Raw genomic sequence first — 21,995 nt, forward strand, 5'->3', positions numbered from 1 at the left:
TATCTGTTACCTCCCGTGTTGGTTCATCGCTGTTAGCGATGCTGGAGTACCTCTCCAGGCGCGAGCTTGGGCGATTATTGGGACCCTGGGCTGCCCAGACACCAGTGTTCCCCTCTCAGCTTTACTAATATAGTCCAAAGGAGAGGATAACCTCTACGTCCTGTACCAGCTCAGCTGCAGGAGTTGCCGGGTCAATGACACAAGTTGGCACAGAACCGCCTTAGGACTCCCCTCTGGATTTTCTGTCAGGGTTTACTCCCTTAGCCTTGCTCCATTCCAGGATAACCCACAAGGCAGTGGGGCATGGAGAACGTGGGTACGGTCCCACTACTTCTTGCAGCTCCCTGGTGCCACATGTCCCCAAAGGTGCCCATGATGACCACTTTGCCTCCCCGGGACCCTCCTCCCCACCCCTCTGCCTCTCATCGGCTACCATCACCCCCAGATCTTCCCTCCCTGTCCCCTTTTCCCCCATCCACTCCCATGTGTCCCGACTGCACCACACTGTCCCCTATCAGTTCTCCTTGCCCCCAGATCCCCCTTCCCCTGGCCTCTCCACACCTGGCCACATGCTGCTGCAGCCCCACGTCCTCCAGGAAGGTGCTGATCTCGCAGCCCAGCCGCACCCTGGGTCCCAGCCAAAGCTACCAACTCTTCATCTGGCTACAGCTGTCCCTGGAGCCCCACAGATCTGGTGAGGCGTGTGCATGCAGGGAGCGCAGGACTGGGCCTGGAAGCCATGCAATCTGGGCCAGCACGCCACAAGCAGCCTCCGTGGGTGCTGCCATCCTCACAGCCGTACCAGACGCCCCCAAACCACTTGCCCACCACTGACATCCCTCGATCTCGCTCCCCCACCCCACTCCTCATGCTGCAGCGGGTCCCTCAGCTCCAGCCAGCAGTTGGGGATGATGCTGTCTCTTACACCTGAAGTAGTAACTAGCTCCCTCTAAGCTCCCTCTCAAAACTCCCTCCTGTTAGCAACCACCCTGTTGGCATGCACCCAGTCGCATGCTCCTTGGTCACTTGCCAGCAGGGCTTTAGAGCTCTGGCCTACCTGAGAGAGTCCCTCCCTCTGACTACCGCTCAGCCAATCGGCACGCGGCCTGAGCACAAGGCCAGCCTGAGCACATGGCCTTTCAAACAAACAGACAGACAGCTCAGCACTCCAAACACCAAATACACAGACAAACCCAGGCCCAGAACCGCCAAACCCAGGCACCCCCACACTCCAGAGAGCCACTTACCCACAGGTGCTGTAGTTTGCCCCCTCCTTCCCCAGGAGAGCCCCTCTCAAAACTCCCTCCTGTTAGCAACCACCCTGTTTGCATGCACCCAGTCGCATGCTCCCTGCTCAGCTAGTAAAACTATCCTATCCTGGGAGACCATCTTCGTTACGACAGTATTGTGGGCCCCCTGACACTTGCAGCCTGCTTACTAGCCTAGGTCATCCAAAGCTGGTTTAAGGCCAAGTTATTACTTGAAGTATGTTCATCTCAGTGAACTGGTAAGTATAATGTCGTTTTCTTGAAGGGAATGAAGTGATTGATTTGGATGGAAAATGCACAAAAATCATTTTAATATTGTTCATTAGTTAAAACGTAAAGGTGTTGAATACACAAGAAATAAAAAGTGTATCATGTTTGTATTTAAAACTCATTTATTGAACAAAGAAAGTATTATGTGTATTTAGTGAAGTAAACTTCCTGTTTCTGGTCATGTCCATTCACGATTTTACAGCAAATAGAGCTTTTTGTTTCATACCTAGTTTTTATTCCTAGAAAGAGGAAAAGAAGGTCTCTTGTTCTTGTCTCCCAGTTGGTTTTTCAGCATTGAACTAGTCTTTGGCTTGAACTAGTTGAATAACTGTAGTGAAGATATCCTCATCTGCAGGTGCAGAGCAGGTTACTACTGTTAAAAATTGGTACATCATTTAAACTCTGGTTCCGAGTGCTTAGCCAGTGACTTGTATCAGTTCAGTTGTTTTGACTTCTTTTAAAAGGCTTTAACATTGGTTGTCATAATTTCAAATTTAATTTAAAATATTTCTTTAAATTGTAAATAACAAAAATCTTAATTTGATATTTTTGTAAAAAAGTGTGTATTTATCCAAACTCATGCTCAAGACATTGCTGTATATTTTGTAAAAAAACTTCCTGTTTTGTTTCATTTGGACCAAAATATAACTCTTCCTCTTCGTCATAATGCCAAGGAACAGCAAAAAGTGCTTGGATATGATAATTTTTCAGAATTATCTCTGTCTTGCAAGTGTGGATACTTTTCACTCTGCATCAAGGCTCTAAGAAAGGGCAAACAGCAAACAAGTCTACCTTGTATAATTGGATAATGTATCCTCTCGGGGTGTATTTTAGTAAAAACTGTCAGAAGCATTGAAGGCTTATTTTATGGAATTATTGGATTTGTCATGGTAAGAGTGCTCAGGCAGCTCTGCTGGTAACTTGTAAAGCAACAACTGTAGCACGTCACATCTTTTTCAGATGTTAGAGTGGACATATAGCAGTGACGGGCAACCACTAATAGTGGGTGGGCTGTATGTGTGGCCCTACTTCACCTCAGTAGCCCACAGCCCACTGGGGTTCCACTTGCGACCCCTCCCTCCCCCCCAATGCATTTCTAGCACACCAGGGAACCAGAGCCCAGCATTTCCTTGCTCCTTCCCCACCCTCCTAGCACCTTTGGAGTGTACCAGTGGCCTGACTTGTGTTCTGTTCCTGCTCCTCCCCGACCCTCCCAGAGCTGGAACACTGTGAATCAGCTGATTCTTGGTATTCTGGCTCTGGGAGGGAGGGGAAGGAGCAAGAACAGAACACAAGTCAGGCCACTGGTGCGCTCCAAAGGTGCTAAGAGGGAGGGGAAGGAGCAAGGAAGTGCTGAGCTCCAGCACCCCATTGCGCAAGAGGTGCATGAGGGAGGGAGGCAGTCAGGGGTCCACCGTCTGCAGCTGGAGCCCCAGTGGACCACAGGTTGCTCACCACTGATGTCCAGGCCACTTTAGGTTGGTGGTCCCTCTGCTGGATGTCTGTAATGTACTGTGGAAGGTCCCAAGCATCAAGATTAGCATAGATGATAAAAGGGAAACTGAGAATTGTTTCTTGCTTTATTTCAGGACATTCATGTCCGTTCATACTCCACTTTTTTCAGGATAACATCATTTTAGGTAGTTTCAATCTAAGCTTAAAATCATCTTTTTTTGTTTTTTTGATTGTTTTTTAACTTTGAAATTGTTCTTAGAGGTGTTAACTAAGCTTATTGAACCAGCTAGGTCCTTATGTTTGGAATGACCTCACCAAAAAGGGTTTATGCACTATTTCCCTCTGCTACCAGTATCTGAACTGGCAGAGGATCTTTAAAAATAAATTAATCAGGTAAAGGAAATTTTCCATCAAGATTATTTTGCTCAGTTTCAGTGTAGCGTTGCCTGGAATTTTTGTGCATTGTGAAATGAATTGATCAACTTAGGAGTTTGACTGGAATATTGAAATTTGTTAATATTTCATACAAATGTGTGTTTAATTATTTTACACTCCTGCAAAAGTTAGTTTCCTGCAGTGCAGTTAGTGCCCATCTATAAAAAGGGGAATAAGAATAACCCAGGAAACTACAGGCCAGTCAGCTTAACTTCAGTGCCAGAAAAGATAATGGAGCAGGTAATTAAAGAAATCATCTGCAAGCACTTGGAAGGTGGTAAGGTAATAGGAAACAGCCAGCATGGGTTTGTAAAGAATAAATCTTGTCAAACTAATCTGATAGCTTTCTTTGATAGCATAACGAGCCTTGTGGATAGGGGAGAAGCGGTAGATGTGGTATACCTCGACTTTAGTAAAGCATTTGATATGGTCTCTCATGATATTCTTATCAAAAAACTAGGCAAATACAACTTAGATGAGGCTACTATAAGGTGGGTGCATAACTGGCTGGATAACCGTACCCAGAGAGTAGTTCTTAATGATTCTCAATCCTGCTGGAAAAGTATAACAAGTGGGGTTCCGCAGGGGTCTGTGTTAGGACTGGTTCTGTTCAATGTCTTCATCAATGATTTAGATATTGGCATAGAAAGTACGCTTATTGAGTTTGCAGATGATACCAAGTTGGGAGGGGTTGCAACTGCTTTGGAGGATAGGGTCATAATTCAAAATGATCTGGATAAATTGGAGAAATGGTCTGAGGTAAACAGGATGAAGTTTAACAAGGACAAATGCAAAGCGTTCCACTTGGGAAGGAACAATCAGTTTCACACATACAGAATGGGAAGAGACTGTCTGGGAATGACTACAGCAGAAAGGGTCTAGGGATTATAGTGGACCACAAGCTAAATATGAGTCAACAGTGTGATGCTGTTGCAAAAAAAGCAAACATGATTCTGGGATGCATTAACAGGTGTGTTGTGAACAAGACATGAGAAGTCATTCTTCCACTCTACTCTGTGCTGGTTAGGCCTCAGCTGGAGTATTGTGTCCAGTTCTGGGCACCACAGTTCAAAAAAGATGTGGAGAAACTAGAGAGGGTCCAGAAAAGAGCAACAAGAATGATTAAAGGTCTAGAGAATGTGACCTATGAAAAAAGGTTGAAAGAATTGGGCTTGTTTAGTTTGGAAAAGAAAAGACTGAGGGGAGACGTGATAGTGGTTTTCAGATATCTAAAAGGGAGTCATAAGGAGGAAGGAGAAAACTTGTTGTTCTTGGCCTCTGAGGATAGAACAAGAGGTAACTGCAGCAAGGGAGGTTTAGGTTGGACATTAGGAAAAAAATCCTAACTGTCAGGGTGGTCAAACAGTGGAATAAATTGCCAAGGGAGGTTGTGGAATCTCCATCGCTGGAGATATTTAAGAACAGGGTAGATAGATGTCTATCAGGGATGGTTTAGATAGTGCTTGGCCCTGCCATTGGGGCAGGGGGCTGGAGTCGATGGACTCTCGAGGTCCCTTCCAGTCCTCATGTTCTATGATTCTCTTGTCTGGGGACATGAAGAGAGAAAGAAAGGTTTGATTGTGGGGAAAACATGAGAAAGCATCAGTCCTGCCATAACTGGAGGGAAATTTTGGCATCCAGAAAGATTTGTTTTTGCTAGACTGGGGTGGGAACATCCCTTTGCACAAATCTCAAATGCCCCGAAGTATTTTCTTATAGATGGAAAAAGTTCTGCATAATTGGCTTTTTTAAAACAGTAGGTAGGGGAGGTTGATAGACTGCCTAATTCCCCTTACTTTTTTTTTTCTTCAGTGTGGAGAATTAAAACCTGTTTTGAATCAAGGCTAATGGGTCCAAAATTGAGTCTCATCTAAGAGTAATTTTAAAAAACATAACTATGAGGTCATGTGAGGTGGAGAAAGTCCTTCAAAATGTAATTTAGCTCCAGTATTGATTACATAAATACTTTGGCTGGGCAAATTTGTGAGCATCAAGGTTTGATTGAGTACTTGCACAGATCAGGTGTATTATTTCTGAACATTGCTTTTTTCCCCTTATTTGTCAGATGCAGCTTTTGGTTAGAACTCATAAGTTCTAAAAGGTCAGTCAGAATGGAAAGGTGGCAGGACTTGGGAATGTATGGGCAAACTGAAACAATGGTGGTCGGTCTAGAATTACACAACAACTTGAAGTATTCTTGGCCTGTCAAGTGACTTAGAATGGTTTATTTTTAGTATTCCAGCTCTCATTAGTATATGTGCAGTTTACAAAACTGGAGTCAATCTTTAATCTTTTATGAGAAGAGGGTATGAGTTCAGAGCTGAAGAGAGAATGCAAGGCTGCTTTTAAAACATTTACTTTTGAATTTGATTCCAGAAATATTTAACAAGCAGCTTTGTGAGCCTCGGTGCGATAGTGTGCTTGCTAATAAAATTTAAGTTGTAGCCCCAGGTGTATTTGAAAACTTGTAAGTGGTTTTCAAGTTCAAATGTTGACTAACCTGCCATCTTTAACAATTAACTTCTTTGATTATAGATAACTACGCTTATTAACCATAAGGATAAACTAAAGCGGTCAGACAAGACGCTGCAAGCAATTCAGCGGGTGGGCCAAGCAGTTAACCTGGCAGTTGGAAGATTTGTTAAAGTAGGAGAAGCTATAGCCAATGAAAATCGAGAATTGAAAGAGGAAATGAGTATTGCTTGCATTGAGGCAAAGCGAGCAGGTATGTGGTTTAAGAAATCTGCTATTTATGTTGCTTTGCTATACGTGACACTGAAAATAAATTGAATCCGTTACGTTCATTACTGCAGCCATTAAATATTATTTTTGGAGTTATTAAAAACCTGTTCAGTGAACAATGCAGTAAAACCTTGAGTTATGTGGGGGTTGCATAACTCAGATTTTCATCCAAGTCAGGGTGGGGAGCGGCTTGCAGGACTTGGGAAACTGACCAGCCCTGGTGGCCGCTTCTCCCTGCCTTCCTTGGGGGCAGCTCGGCAGGCTGACAGTCGCAGACCAGCTTTAAGTTGTGCTTAACTCAGGTTAAAGCGAGTTATGCACAACTTGAAGCTGTGTATTTTGGAGGTTGACTGTACCTGTTTTGTTACCAGTGCACTCACATCCCCTGCTGTTTAAATTTCCACCATTATGTCTACAGTTGGCAGATAATGGCATTCTTGTTGTGTGCTTTATTTTGTAGCGCAGTATGTCAGAAGAAGAGTGACTTCCCTTCTTAACTTAAAAAAAAACAAAAAACAAAAAACCAACCAAACAAAATCCCCCTCTCCCTGACAATCCTCTCTCCCAAAGAACTCTAAAGTTGGTTTTTAAATGTACTTTCAGAATAACCAAAGGCAAATCAACCTGATCTCCCATTCCTTCCAGTAATTTTCTCTAGTTTAAAATTGGAGGGTGTATATTTGTAGTTTTGATAAGAGCATCTTTAAAGAGAGAAATTGGTTAACTAAATTTTTTTTTTTTTTAAAAATATTGGTTTATACTTGGTTGAGGCTTCACAAATAAAACTTAAAAACTTTCCCTTATTGCAATTTGTAATTCTTTTGAGTATAGAACCATACTGGTTAATAGTGTTTTTAATCTCTTATATTAAAGGTCCTGTTTGTAGGGTATTGTTTGTTTCAGTTTTAACAATGCTACTCTAAGTAAAGAGCAAAACCATAATTCAATATTGAACTTGTATTTTTTCATAATTTTTCCCATTTATCCAAAGCAGCAAAATTTGTCACTAAAACCAAAATGATTTCGATGCTAACTGTGAAATGTTGTGTAGAGTTTTAAAACTTTGACAAAAATCCAGATACAATATGTGAAAGCCCTTTATAGACAACACTTTCTTAATGCAACATGAAGCATTACTTCAGTTAATGATTAAAAAAATTCAGGCAGTGAGCACTGTCGTCACTGGCAACCAGTTTCACGACCTTCAGAATTAAAATACCCAAAAGTAGTCTAAGTTTGAAAGTGTTATTTATTCCCATATAAGTGTTCGTATGGATTCCATTCTTTGTGCTCTTGTCACTGATGAGCATATAATTACTTCCAAAAGAATCCTGTATCCATTGGGGTGTGAATAACACCAGAGGAGCAGCAGTCCATCAGTTCCTCTGTACCACTTGGCAGTGAGCACACTGGGCATGGTTAATTAGGTTAGTTGTCTGTCTGCGTCCCCCCCCACCCCAAAAAAAAAAAAAAAGTGAGAATTTTTACCGAGAATTGTTTGGGTAGAGCACCTACGCCTTGTTACAGGGTGGCCAGCATGATGGCACAAGCAAAGACAAGAGATTAAAGACTTGTTTCTCCTGAAGTGCTTTGGTGCCTGTTAACAGGCACTCTGATGTCTGCTCTGCCCTGGAGAAGGATATATCCTGTAGCAATGTTCTGTCAGTTGCTCTTTGTCCAAATTCACTCTGAGTAAGGAAAGCCTGCCTGAAACTATTCCCTGAAAAATCAATGCAAACTCCCTCCAGTTACTGAGAGGAAAACTAAAACTGAGCTTCAGCCATACAGTCAGTCATTTACTGTTAATGTTCTTGGGAGGCCTGATTCTACCCTGAGATCCTGAGCCATGTTTTCTCAAAACCCCATTCATCTGGTACTACATCAGCACCGACATCTTCAGACAGGCAGAATGGAGCACTTCTCCAGAAGTGATCCAAGGCTTGGGTCATTGGTGCTTGGCAAGCTGAGATTCCGTCATGTCATATACTCATGACTTGCCTTGAGTCCATTCTTTTTGCAGGCCTGAAGCCTCAGAAGGGCCCTTTCCTGTGACCCAGTACCAAACTCTAAGACACCATACGTTGTACTTGCTGAATCGGGGACTTTGCTGCCCTTGGTACCAACTCCCTCCTTAGTATTGACCGTGTCAAAGAGTTCTTGGTATTCCCAGGACCTTCTACCTTCGTGCAGACTATCTGCTATACCTTTTACTATGGAACGAACCATCTTGGTACCTAAACTATATGTCGTGCCATGTGACTTATTGGTGATCTGGGTCCTGGAGTCCTCTCTCTTTTGAGAGATTGAGGGTAATGATGTCTCCAAACCACCAGCTTCAGAACTACTAGCACATCAAATTAAGGAACTATCCTTGGCGCACCCTCTGACCCACACTGAGACAGGGCACGCCCAACAGAATTTACTCCTTGGAGGAAATGTACTCTCTGCTGGGCATTGCATGATCACATCTCAGATCTGTCCATTTTCTGGGCTATGCACGGGAAGTCAGGGAAAGATTCTAAAGAGGGGTCCGTGAAAGGTAGCAGAAAGACCTTGGGAACGTAAGAATTCTCCAACTTGGATACCCACATGTGTCTCCAGGTTCAGTATTAATACCCTTTCCAACCATGGTCCTACTGAACAACTTGAGGCATGCAGCTTTTTTCCGGAAAGTTTGCCTCATCCACTTTTTCTCTGGCTAAATCAGCCATTCCAAATAGGCAAGGCACATCTCAACAAGTGAGCATGTGCAGTTTCAGATAATGGAGAATCAAGAGAGAATAGGGAAAGGAGAGAATCAGGGGCCAAGTGAAGAACTCATCCCTACTGCTTTCTCCTTGTCATCTCCAGATGAGGAAGTAAAATCACCTTTGCTTGCTTCATTAGCTTTGCATATTTCCAGGACCTCATGAAGCACATAGCGGAGACCTTGGATGTAATCCTGGAGGTAATGTGATAGAAATGGGACAAATTCTAGAACATCCTGTCTGCCACCGCTCATGGAACCTGCAAAAAATGCAGTTAAATGAGAGGTGGTACCAGATATCTGTAAGGGAGCTAAATATTTTGGTTACATGTACCACCGAGTTCAGGAGAAGCCAAAACAGAGATACTCCTAAGTCTGCATCAGGCAAGAATGATCTGAAGAAGTTGGACATGTTTAGTCATGAAGTATTGACATCAGGTAGCACTAGATGAGGCTAGCTATCAGTCTCTCCTCTGCAAATATGACTATCATTGGACCGGCTGTCTCAGTTTATAGGCTATTTCTCTGTAGACCAATCCTGTAAGGAGCAACAAGAAGAGGTGAAGTCTGTTATGGAAGAGGGCAGACTTGCTTTCCTGCAATTTGCAGAAGGGTGTCCTGAGCTGTGGTGGAATGAGCTGTGGTGCAGTAACACATTAACAGCTCATATTTATGAGGCTCATAATAGCGTCATTAATAGCTATGAGGAGCTCATTGTGGCTGCTACCCTTGGTGTGAGGTCTAGGTTACAATTGTGGACCTTCATTTACCTTTGTAACGGATGAAGCCCTCGCTGCTTGAAAGATTCTGTTGTGATCGCGTGCTCTTTGGGTATTCTTGGTTCTCACGTTTGGTCTAGGGTGGCTATGTAACAGATGCCTATTGTATGCACTGGACACTGGGGCTAATGTATGCTGCTTCTTCGAGTGTCCCCGTGGGTGCTCCACAATAGGTGACGGGCTTGCCCGGCGCCGCAGATCGGATCTTCCAAGCAGTTTCTGCCGGACCGCGCATGCGCCGGCGCACGCCGCTCCCTTGCGCGCTCCTGGCCACGTGCGCGATCCGGTCCCCGCCAGTTCCTCTTAACCGCCGTCGGCTGCAGACGGAATCCGACTAGGCTAAGGCCAAGTAGCGTATTCAACGACTTTATCTGTTTTTCTTTCAAGTTTTTTCAGATACTTAGGCTACTATGAGTTAGCTGGTTGTTATTTTGCAAAAAAAAAAATGAACAAACAGCAAACAAACTAACTACGAGCGGGACAGCTTCAGCCAGTCCCAGTAACAAGCTCCGGAGGCCAGGAGCTACGGCCATCAGCCCTCCTGCTGAGGCAGGCCATCGGACGGGGAAAACAGCACAAAGAAGGTGCTAAGTACGCACTTAATAAAACTCAGAGACTCACCAACAATGTCCTCTTCAGGCTTTAAAAAATGTGAGTCCTGCCGAGAGGCGATGCCAGTGTCCGATGGGCACAGCCTATGCATAAGGTGCCTGGGGGAGTCCCATGTGGCACAAAAATGCGCCTTCTGTGCAAAATTAACGACAAGAGCACGGAGAGACAGGGAGATGCGCATTAAAATGCTGCTTCTTGATAAGGCCCTCCAGCCAGACATGCCGGAGCGGCCGCAGCAGGAGGGACCCTCCGGGGCCCTTAAAAGGAAAGCTGCCTCCCTCACTCCATCAGCGCAGAAACGGAGGAAAGTCTCTCCAGCCCGATCCCTGCCGGCAGCAACAGTGAGCGGAACGGGAGGAGCACGCAGCCCCCAGCCGCAGCAACAGCTGATCGGCGGCGGCACGGAGAGCCACGTGCAAATGGCTCAGCCTCCGATGATCAGCCAGCCACCCTGCACCGCAGGCAGGGCGGCGGCTAAACAAGCGCCGGCACCGGCAGCACTGCAGGCAGCGGCACCGACCCTGGCGGAACCGGCGGTGCAGAGCGTGCAGGCACGCAGGCGCAGAAGGACACCGCACGTGCGGCACCGCCTTCGAGCGTGCCTAGCACGGTGCCGACGGGGCCGGGATCCCCCGTGCGTCAGGGGGCGGAGTCACCTCCTCCAGGGAGGGGGAAGGCTGCACACAAGAGGAGGCATTGCAGCCCCTCTCCGGACAGGGCTGTGGAGCTGCTTTCTCACAGCCGTCCGCTTACGTTGCAGACTCCAACCAGAAGGCAGGGGTCCCCCCTAGCCTACCCGGAGCCCCCTTCTCCATTTTTGCAACCAGCCTCACCCTGGATGGCACCACCTTCACCCTTCCTGGGGTTTGAACCACTGGACTATTATGCGAAGTCGCTCTCTCCAGTGTCTCGACGATCTCCCTCCCCCAGACGCAGAGGGTACACACCAAGGGAGTGGTCTAGGTCACCCTCCCAAGAACAGTGCCTATACTGCCATGGTCGCCCCTACCACGCGGGGCATACACACCATCGGCAATCTACTAGGGAAAGATCCCCACAAACTATCTCGTACCCCCGAGGGCAATTGCGACTGGGGACAGAGACTCAAGCATCTCAAGGGGGACTGGTCATGGAACCCTGAGATTTTTCCCTCGCAAACCTCTAGCGAGAGGGTGTACCATCACCAGCAGGAACCGGAAGGGTCCAGAGAGATGTACCCCAGCGGTTCCTCACTCTCTTCCCCGGACGAGGCTACGGACCTGGGGGACGTCCATCCTACGGACGATCTCAAACAGTTTCAGGAGCTGTTTAAGAGGGTGGCCTTCACGCAAGGCATCCAGACAGCAGAGGTGCAAGAGAAACACCATAAGCTCCTCAAAAATTTGAGACCTCCGGCCTCTTCCAGAGTAGCAATACCGCTTGATGAAGCGATCTTAGAGTCTGCCACTACGATATGGCAGACCCCTGCAACTATTCCGCCTGTCCAAAAGAGAGCGGATACGAAATACTTCGTGCCGGCGAAGGGCATGGAGTTCCTGTTTAGCCACCCACAGCCAAACTCCCTGGTGGTGGAGTCCTCGCAACAAAGATCAAAAACATCTCAATTTAAAACAGGGGGAACGGACAAAGATGCCAAGAAGCTAGAGCTGTTCGGCAGAAAGGTCTACTCCTCCTCCACTTTAACGTTGCGAATGGCAAATTACGCAGCGCACTTAGCGAACCATAATTTTGACAACTATTCCAGGTTAACTTCCCTCATGGACTCGCTTCCAGAGGACAAAAAGCCGGTCCTCAAGGCCATAGTGCAAGAAGGCTACGCGGCTGCTAGGATGGGAGTTCAGATTGCTTTGGACGTTGCGGACACGGCAGCACGTTCCACAGCAACCGCAGTGGTGATGCGAAGGGAGTCCTGGCTCCAGACCTTGGGTATACCGAGGGATCTGCAGGCGAAGATAGTTGACCTTCCCTTCGACTCGCAGAAGCTGTTTGCTGAATCAACTGACTCGGTCCTTCATTCCAGTAAAGATTCAAGAGCCACACTCAGGACCCTGGGGATTTACACCCCCCCATACACAAAGAAAAGGTACTACCTTCAGCAAAGGCGGTACCAGTACCAGCAACAGCGCCCCCAGTATCACAGGGGTTACGAGCAAGGGCGACATCAACAGCACCAGCAGTACAGAACTCCCAGGCGACGCTCACAACAGAGCCGGGCGTCCTCGGGGCGGGGCCAAAGGCCACAAGTTTGACATACAGATCCAGGGCTGCGCCATCACTACCATCGCACACGGTCATCCGAAGCAGCTATTTCACCATCGCCTCCGACCATTCTACGACCAGTGGCAAAGGATCACCACAGACAAATGGGTGCTGGAGATCATAGCCACGGGGTACGCCATCCCCTTCCAGTCGCTCCCACCGTCACGACCTCCACCCAAGCCCCACCTCCAGGAGGCCTCCCACGTAGCGAGGCTCAGGCAGGAGGTGGACCATCTCATGCTCATAGGGGCGGTGGAAAGAGTGCCGGAGCAACTGCATGGGAAAGGGTTCTACTCCAGGTATTTCCTCACGGAGAAAAAGACAGGAGGCTGGAGGCCCATCTTAGACCTTCGCGGCCTCAACAGGTACCTGCGCAAGCAACGTTTTCGGATGACCACGATCGCTTCCATCCTTACAGCTCTGGACGATGGAGACTGGTTCGCAGCCCTCGATTTACAAGACGCGTACTTCCACATAACCATCCATCCGGCTCACCGGCGATTCCTCCGGTTCATGGTGGGCAACGAACACTTCCAATACAAGGTCCTACCGTTTGGCCTCTCCTTGGCCCCCAGAGTCTTCACCAAGACCTTGGCAGTGGTGTCAGCCTACCTGCACAGACAGGGGGTATTCATTTTCCCGTATCTGGACGACTGCCTGCTCAAAGGGGCCTCGAAAGGAGAGGTTCTGCGCATGATACGCGTCACAGCAAACACGTTCTCCTCACTTGGCCTGGTTATCAATCTGGCAAAATCACAAATAGACCCCACACAGGACATAGAGTTCATAGGGGCTCGCATAAACTCGGTTGCAGCGAGAGTATACCTACCAGAGGCTCGCTTTCGAGCCATCGGTTCCCTCGTGCAAGTCATCACCTTCAGCCCTACGGTGCCGGTCTTGCCGTGCCTGCAGCTGCTGGGCCACATGGCAGCGGCGACGTTTGTAGTGCAGAACGCCAGGTTACACATGCGCAGCATGCAGCACTGGCTGGCGAGTGTATACAAACCGGCATTACACACCGTTCACAAGGTGGTGTCGCCCACAGCCGGGGTGCGCAAATCCCTGCAATGGTGGGTAAACCCCGGGAACTTGCTAACAGGGGTACCCTTCCACCAGCCGCAAATATCGGTTTTTCTCACTACAGATGCCTCCCTCATAGGGTGGGGAGCGCACATGGGCGAAGAGGTGACTCAAGGACTGTGGTCACCCACGGAACAGTCACTACACATCAACTTACTGGAGCTCAGAGCAGTGTTCAACGCCTGCAAACACTTTCAAGACCACATACAAGGCAAAGTCGTCGGGATTAGTACAGACACGTCGCATCTACGTGTGCAGTATGCTATTTCGAAGTTCAAATCGACGTTAAGCGGCGAGATGTCGAAATCACTATTCCCATCAGAAGATGGGAATAGCGCCCTACTTCGACGTTGAACATTGAAGTAGGGTGTGTGTAGACGATCCGTGTCCTGCTACTTCGAAATAGCGGGGTCTGCCGTGGCGGCCATCAGCTGAGGGGTTGAGATATGTGGTCCAGCCCCTGTGGGGCTCTATGATCTCTGCGCCCAGCGGTTCTTAAAGCCGCACAGACCCGGAAACCCTGTAGCAGGAAGCTGATGCCATTCAGGCAGCAGCCATGTCACGAGGTGCCCGTGCACAGGTCAGGTGGACACCATGGCAGCCAGCCAGCCTCCTGAGCGCCCCCAGAGCTCCCTCTCTGGGCCATCCCAGGGTTCCCAGGCCTCCAGCCGGCGGGGTAGGAAGCGGGGCCCCTCCTGGACTGACCCTGAGCTCCGTGGCCTGCTGGGGCTCTGGGGGGAGGAGGAGGTGCTGCACATCATGGGGAGCAAGTGGCGGAATGCAGAGGCATTTGCTTGGCTGGCTGAGGGCCTGGCTGCCCGGGGTCACCCTGCCCGCATTCCTGACCACGTCAGGAGTAAGGTCAAGGAGTTGTGGCAGGGTTACACCCAGGCCTGGGACTTGGCCAGCCGGTCTGGGGCCGCCCCCACTGCTTGTCCCTATTACCGGGAGCTCAGGGCTATCCTGGGCCCCCGGGGCACCTCCTGCCCCCAGGCACCCTTGACACCACGGCCGACGAGCCCCAGCCGGCCTTGGAGCCAGGGTCAGGTCCAGAGGCCAGCGCTGCCTCCCCCCAGGGCTAGAGCCAGGACCCTCCACCCCCGCCACCGAGTGGTCCAGCGAGTAGGGGGAGCTCGTGCTGGACATCCCATCCTGCAGTTCCAGCCGGGTGTCCACTAGATGGGCATCTCCTGATCTTGGCAGTGCACCGTCAGGTACGTACCCCACAGGGCACAGACCCCCGGAGCATGGGGCGGGGGCCCCACACATCCCCACAACACCCCAGCCTGCCATGGCCCGGGCACACCACGGCCCAGGGACGGTGCCACAGCCACCAGTGCCCAGCAGCACCTCCACCCATGGACAGTGCCATGCCCCACCCCTGGTGGGAGGGGAGAGGGGCGGACCACTGGAAGGGGCCACCCACAGGATCACTGCATGCACCAATGGGGGATGGATGTGGGGGACACAGGCCCTTGTGGGGGTGGGCCACGGGTCAAGGCTGGGTACTCATGGCCTCCCTTTGCCCCTTTCCACCTGTTTCTGCAGCTGCACCATCTGTGGTCCCAGACAGCCCTCTGAGAACACCGGAACACCAAGGCCCAGGGTCACCGCCTGCCCCGGGACAGGCCCGCCACCGCCGCACCACATATGACCCCGAGGTGGCTGCGGCCCTCCAGCGACAGGTGGACCTCATGGAGCGGAGGCTCCAATTTGAGGAGCGGGAGGCCTGGCGGGAGTTTATGGCCACCTTCAACCGGGTGGCCGACACCTTTTGAGGAGCTGGTGGCCCGTCTGCCCCCGCCCCCCTGATGTCCTCCATGTTGCCCTCCCCGCCTGCTGATGTCCTGCCTGCCGCCCCACCTACTAGCTCCTCAGGGCAGGAGCCACCCAGGGCCGAGGACCTGCCTTGGCCATACCTCGCCGTCCTCCCGGCCTCGCCAGGGACCCCGGCTGAGAGGGGGACCAGCCAGCCGAATGCAGCAGGGCTCGCGCCCTTCCACCCCTACCCCAGAATGATGGGCTGATGTGTGGCCTGCCCACATCTCCCCCCGTACATAGTTGTCCCCACCCTATATATAGTTATTTATAGTTGACCCCTTTGTACATAGTTTATTAGAGACGTCCCCACTTGTATATAGTTATTATTTTCATTGAATCTGTTTTATTTGCTAATATTATATGCCGAAAAGAGGTGACATTTTTGTTGCTGTAAATAATGATAGTTTTATTTTTCAAAAACCTGCGTCCCGTGTGGGTGCTGGGGTGGGATGCAGGGATGGCCGGGGGGGGGTCACTCGCTGGGCCCCCTGGTCAAAGTACTCCTTTAGGGCCTCCCGGACCCGGAACCCGTCCTGGTGGGCCTCGCGGCTCGGGGCAGTGGCTGGGTGAGGGGTAGGCTGTTGCGGCCTCCTGTGCCAAGCCCCGCACAAAGGCCTCCCCCTTGCTTTCCACCAGGTTGTGGAGTGTGCAGCAGGCCCCCACAACCTGTGGGATGTTTGGGAGGCCCAGGTCTAGGCGTTCCAGGAGGCAACACCAGCGGCCTTTCAGGCACCCGAAGGCTCGCTTGACCACTTGTTGGGCATGGTTGAGTCGGGCGTTGTAGCGCTCCTGGCTGTCAGTGAGGTGGCCTGTATAGGGGCGTATCCCCCACAAGGCAGAGGAGTATGGTGGTGGTATCCCCCACAGGGATCTCCTTCTGGGGGATGTAGGTCCCTGCCTGCAGTCGGTGGCATAGTCCTGAATTCCGGAAAACGCGGGCATTGTGGGTAGAGCCAGGCCAGCCCACATAGATGTCCTGGAAGCGGCCACAGCTGTCGACCATGGCCTGCAGGACCATAGAGTGGTAGCCCTTCCTGTTGATATAGCGGCCACCACTGTGGTCTGGGCCACAGGTGGGGATGTGGGTCCCATGAAGGGCTCCAAAGCAGTTGGGGAATCCCATGGAGGCGAATTCCTTGACGGCCGCATCCAGGTCCCCAGCTGGGATGACCCTCTTCAGCAGCAGGGCATTGAGTGCACGCACCACCTGTGGGGAGGGAACACGCGCGCCTGTGAGGGTTTTCAGAGTGTGACCCCCTCACCCAGGCTCCCTTCCCCAGGGGGTTCAGCCCCAGGCCTCCTTACCTCCATGAGGACAGCCCCGACTGTGGCCTTTCCCACTCCAAACTGCTGTCCCACGGAGCGGTAGCTGTCTGGAGTGGCTAGCTTCCAGACAGCTATTGTGACTCTCTTCTCCACGGGGAGGGTGCGCCGCATCCGCGTGTCCTGGTGTCTGAGTGCGGGGGGAGCCACTGGCAGAGCTCCATGAAGGTCTGCCGGCTCACACGGAAGTTCCGCAGCCACTGGTCGTTGTCCCACTCCCCCATAACCAGGTGCTCCCACCACTCGGTGCTGGAGGGGTAGCTCCAGAGTTGGCGGGGCACCTGGTGGGGCGGGGGGTGGGGGCCCGATGGCCGGGGGCGTTCCTGGTGCTCCTGGGAAGGGCCCCCATTCCAGAAGCTGCTGGGCGGCTGCCTAGGCAGCATCTAGAACGGCGCCTGCTCCGCGGGAGGCGGCTGGGAGGGCTTCCAGCTGCTGCTGGATGTCCATGTCTGCGGGTTTGAGGTCTGCGAGGCTTGTATCACCAACGCAGGGCTGCTTGCGTGGGGCAGGCTGAGTGTACCTGGGAGGAGCAGCTGCAAGGCACTCCCTTAAAGGGCCCCTCCCAGACACACTCGACGTTCTGACTTGGAAATAGGCTACTTTGACGTAGTGTCCTAGTGTAGACATAGCCTTAGGGACACACTCAGGGTATTTGTGGCCTTTTCTGATGGAATTAGAGGGCATCCTATGTCCCCACACAGCTTATCTAAGTCAGGCTATACCTGCAGTCATTTATACGCTACAGAGCCTATGCTTGCATGTCTCTCTAAAGTAAAATTAATGTAATCTGATGGAAGGCGCCCTTGTGCAGCATGGAAACACCTCAACAATGTTAGCTAAAACAGCAGAAGCACTCTTTTGTTGGCATAGTTGCAGCCTATACTGTAGGCTTTGGTGGAGTAGTTGTATTTGTCTTTCTCCACACTTCTAAGCTGGCGTAGGTATACCTATATCACTTAGTAGTGGAGATAAGATCTGGGCCTGCAGCTCTAAGGACATGTGATATGTTAACCCGGTGAGATCCAGCTACCTGCATTAGAGGTCATTCCACTAGAGTTCAGGCAGCCTCTGCTGCCTCTTTGAGGAATTTCCCTGTTTCAGAATTTGTAGGGCAGGTATGGGAAGTTTAATCTACACGTTTACAGGATGCTCTTTTCTCAGTGGAGACTTGCAGATTGGAAGCCTGTTTTGGTAGGTCTGCCCAGCAGTCATTAAATAGGAGTCAGACCACCCACCTGCAAGTAAATAGGCAGCTCCTAGTCAGTCACCAAGAGTGGAAGCCACGTGGACTGTCATTTGAAGCAAGAACAGTGACTTGCCATTCAGTAGCTATCATGGTCTTTGCATTCAGTGCTGCCTAGATTCCATGCTACATTCCCTGGATTTGGGACTGACACTTGGGCCTTTTTGCCCTTCATGCTTGCATGCAGAGCCCTGTTATTCACTGCTGGCTTAAATAATCTGAATTCAGGCGCATGAGGTATGTGCACACCAAGAGTGAAATCTGTGTGGGCAAGGCATCTCAACCACAATTCCTGTAAGATAAGGAGCCATTCTTTCACCATGTCTCATGGTGAAAATAGTCATTAAATGCTGCAGAGGAAGCCACTGCAATTTACAGTTGACATACTGCTTTCACGATTGTATTTGTTTCCTCCTGGGATGTTTGCTTGAGAGATTTCACTAATAAACAGTACCATGTTTTTCAGGATTTGATTAGAGAACATCACTTTCTGAAATGAAGGCATTTTGTTGGCAAAAACACACTTTCACCATAAACTTGTGTAATGTGTTCTGCGTGCATGAGTGCAGGTGATTGTGGAGATCAGTCATCTGTTAGAGAATTATGTGGTGCTGCAGCCGGTGCATAATGTTGTATGAACTCATGTTTTTGCATTACATAATTGCAATTCAATAAAAAGATTTTTCAGGCTTCTTTCCATCTTCATTGGCTTCTGCAAGTAAACATGAATTCTTCTGAGCAGAATTAAGAACCATTGCAACTGGCGTTCACATGCAGAGCAATTTCCCAGCACAACCCATTTCGTTAATATTTGTTACTTTCTGGCAAAATCAGCGTTCTGCTGTACCCCTCATAGACTTTTTGTGAACTCAGCTGCTCGTGTTTCAGTCTGCTTGAGGCATGACAAATACACAGATGCTTTCCTGTTAGTGTTTGGCAAACTACAGACTAGTTGATGTAAAATAATTTAACTGTTTGCTTTGGTATTCAGTTTAAAAGGCTGCACAAACAGTCTCTCAGTAAGTACTGCAGGTTGCACCTTCTAAAACCAACATTCGAAGTTCCAGCAACATCCCTCATCCAGCAAGGGCCAGGGATGTTCCTGGACCAGAGAGCTGGGGTAGGAGGGCAAGCAGGGCTGGCCTCCTGGCAGCCCTGCAGGGCCCTGGAATGCTGCCATCCTCCGGCACTCCCGTGGGAGGGTCCAGGGAGCCAGCTGTGGTGGTGGGCCATGGCTGGGGATCTGCAGCCAGAGGAGCAGCCAGGGACTGGTGGGTGGGGTATTAACCTCCCTTGGCCTGGCAAAATTTTTCCTTCAGGACCACCAAGGCCCTGAGGGTGCTTGACCAGGGAGGTGCAACCTGTAAGACATTATTTGTACTCGTAAACGCACTGAGGCAGTATGTACATGCCTCCCTCGCTTCAGGTAACGTGTTCAGACGTTATTTGAGCTGGAGGCAGAAGGGAAGAGGAATGGGTTTTGACAGCAAAGCACTGCATGTGTGAGAGCATGCTTTTGAGCTCAGAGCAAGGTGGTGAGGTTCTTGGGTTACGGTCCAGCTACCAGTGGGGACTGGGAGAGCAGGACGTCAGGAAAGAGGCTTCATGTAGCAGACAAAGCCAAGGGGACCGCAGATAGCTACCTTGCGGAGGTGCCGGGAGAGAAGATGCAAGTAACTGGAGGTGGGCTGTGGGGAGAAAGGAGCTAGAGAGGGCTCTAGGGTCTGGCCACGGGGGAGAGCGGAATGGAGTGGAAACAAGGCTGGGGTACGAGGGACCACTTGGGCAGTAGCATGGGGCTGGGTTGGGATGTTCTGCAGGGAGCTGTGCTTGGTGCCCTAGCACAAGCAGATTCTGCAGGGTCTGTTTGGCATTTAGCAAATCTGTGTTGCTCAGTAGGCCAGGGCTCAAGAGTTTTGTCTCTGTGGCCAGACTGGCTCTTCCACTGCCTCAGAAATGGGGCAATACACAGGACAATGTGAAGACAGAAGAAGAGTTTGAAAAAGAGTCTCAACAGCACCGCCCTCTAATTAGGCTATAGAATGTGCATGTGCTGCTCCATTGGTCTCTGACTGGAGGGGCAGGGTGTAGAGGAAGTATGTCAGCTGGGTTCTCACAGGATTCCCAGCATAGCATGTAAGCAGTTTCTGGTGGGGAGCAGAGACTGGCTCTGCCCAGCCTGCAGGGGTGGGGTGTAGACTGTCTTCCCCCCACCCAGACTGTTGCAGCTCAATGCTGAATGTGTTTTCTGCACTCCACAATTTGAAAACTGGGCATTTGTCCTGTTTGCTTGTGCCAAGTGATGATTAGTTAGCAGGAACAAATGCCCAGTTTTTGGGTGGGGAAAAAGAAAAGTTGGCACCTTGCGGACAGGGCTTAAAAAGGAGAGTGTCCTGGCCAAAATGGTCATGTGGTCGTCCCGAGACGGTGGACTTGGGAAGGGGTGCGAACAGTACTAGATGTTCCAGCTTCATACCTCGTACTTGGCATTAAGCTTTTGTGTGTGTTCTTAAAGCACAGAAGTTACTCGTTTAAAGCATATGGGTAATGTAGTAAATGATTGGTGTTCAAAGCTGTTTTCTCAAGGTTAGTAACTTAGAACATATTTAAAAACATTTGAATCCGGTAACTTTTGTTTAGTGATACAGAAACTTTAGAAGCAGAGAGGGAGCCGTGCTAGTCTATACACTGTCAAAACAAAAAGTAGTCAAGTAGCACTTTAAAGACTAGCATTTTGCTAGTCCTTAAGAAACTTTAGACTTCTTCATAGTCCATTGTACACTCTGGGTGAACTGGTGTTACAGGGATATAAACAAGACCTTATTCTCTTAGCTCTTGGAGAAGATTGCTGTAAATAACTGGACACAGTGTGTAGCTAAATTTTACATTATTCAATTTATAACACCTTTTTTGTCATTCTTTTTCTTTCTTCTTCTGTCTTTTTCTTTGGATTTTTATTGTTTTCCTAAAATCTGTACAAAGCAATGTTATTGCAGTCTTTCCCCAGGAGCCCAACAGATACAAAATTATTTTATTGGCTATTTAAAAATTCAGTTGGGGGTGGGGGGAGGCTGCTTATTCTTACAGTTGAGAATTTCAGTAAAATGAAATCTACAAACCAGCTTGTGGGAATTGCAGTCAGGAATAAATGGGGGTTTTTCTGTTCTGTCCCAGTGCTTGCATGAATTGAATTTTTGCCGTTTAAAAACATGTGAGAGCAATTTTGGCTCTCATTTTTCCAGAAGAAAGTTAAATCTAAAAGTTCTTGAGGGGAAAACTAATTGTTGGTAATTTTTGTGGGAGAGAAGGAGTAAATATCAAGCATCTGGAAGCAGAAATGAGGAGACAGAGTTGTCTGTAATTAGTAGTAGGAAATGAGATGAAAGGGAGCCAGCAGCATGTACTGCTTATCCCTTGTAAGTTAGGATTTTTTTTTGTTCCTAGCATTTTCCTGTTTCACAACCACAAAAATTATTTGTTTTTCTTTTTTAGGTGAAACAATTGCACAACTTACAGATGTAGCTAACTTGGATCATCCAGAATCTGATGGCCGGATAACAATTTTTACAGACAAAACAGGAGTAGTAAAAGCAGCAAGATTGCTGCTCTCTTCAGTGACAAAAGTGCTGGTGCTGGCAGACAGAATAGTTATTAAGCAAATTATAGCTTCCAGAAACAAGGTATTGAGTGTCTTTTTGTTATTTCTAACTATCTTTGCTGGAGATACAAGAGTGTTTGATACAAAATGAAATAATACTTTGCATTGCACTTAGTATTAAAGCACTGTGTTTTTTTCTGTAAGTTTTAACTGTATTTGTTTAAGAGAAGAATCTGAAACTTGTATAAAAAATCTTAGTTTCTTTATTTCAGGAAATACTGAATTGAGAGACTTTAAGCACATTTGCAAATAACTTGTCTTACATATTCCACTTTACATTCTCTTGTCTGTCAATATGACTATA

The 21,995-nt window shown here is 49.1% G+C and overlaps 1 protein-coding gene across 4 annotated transcripts in view; it reads left to right on the plus strand.

Annotated features, from left to right (window-relative positions):
* CTNNAL1 (catenin alpha like 1) overlaps positions 1–21,995 on the plus strand; it is a 130,219-nt gene that overhangs the window by 25,226 nt on the left and 82,998 nt on the right. For 2 of the 4 annotated variants that reach the window (XM_074987907.1, XM_074987910.1), the window contains exons 2-3: positions 5,964–6,153; positions 21,526–21,713. In XM_074987907.1, coding sequence (XP_074844008.1) covers positions 5,964–6,153; positions 21,526–21,713 — 378 coding nt within the window. Of the gene's footprint in view, positions 1–5,963; positions 6,154–20,483; positions 20,620–21,525; positions 21,714–21,995 lie in introns of those variants that run through there. The other 2 variants (XM_074987909.1, XM_074987908.1) reach the window with 2 other exon arrangements.

This window comes from Carettochelys insculpta, chromosome 2, assembly GCF_033958435.1.
Source record: "Carettochelys insculpta isolate YL-2023 chromosome 2, ASM3395843v1, whole genome shotgun sequence".
Classification (NCBI taxonomy): domain Eukaryota; kingdom Metazoa; phylum Chordata; order Testudines; family Carettochelyidae; genus Carettochelys; species Carettochelys insculpta.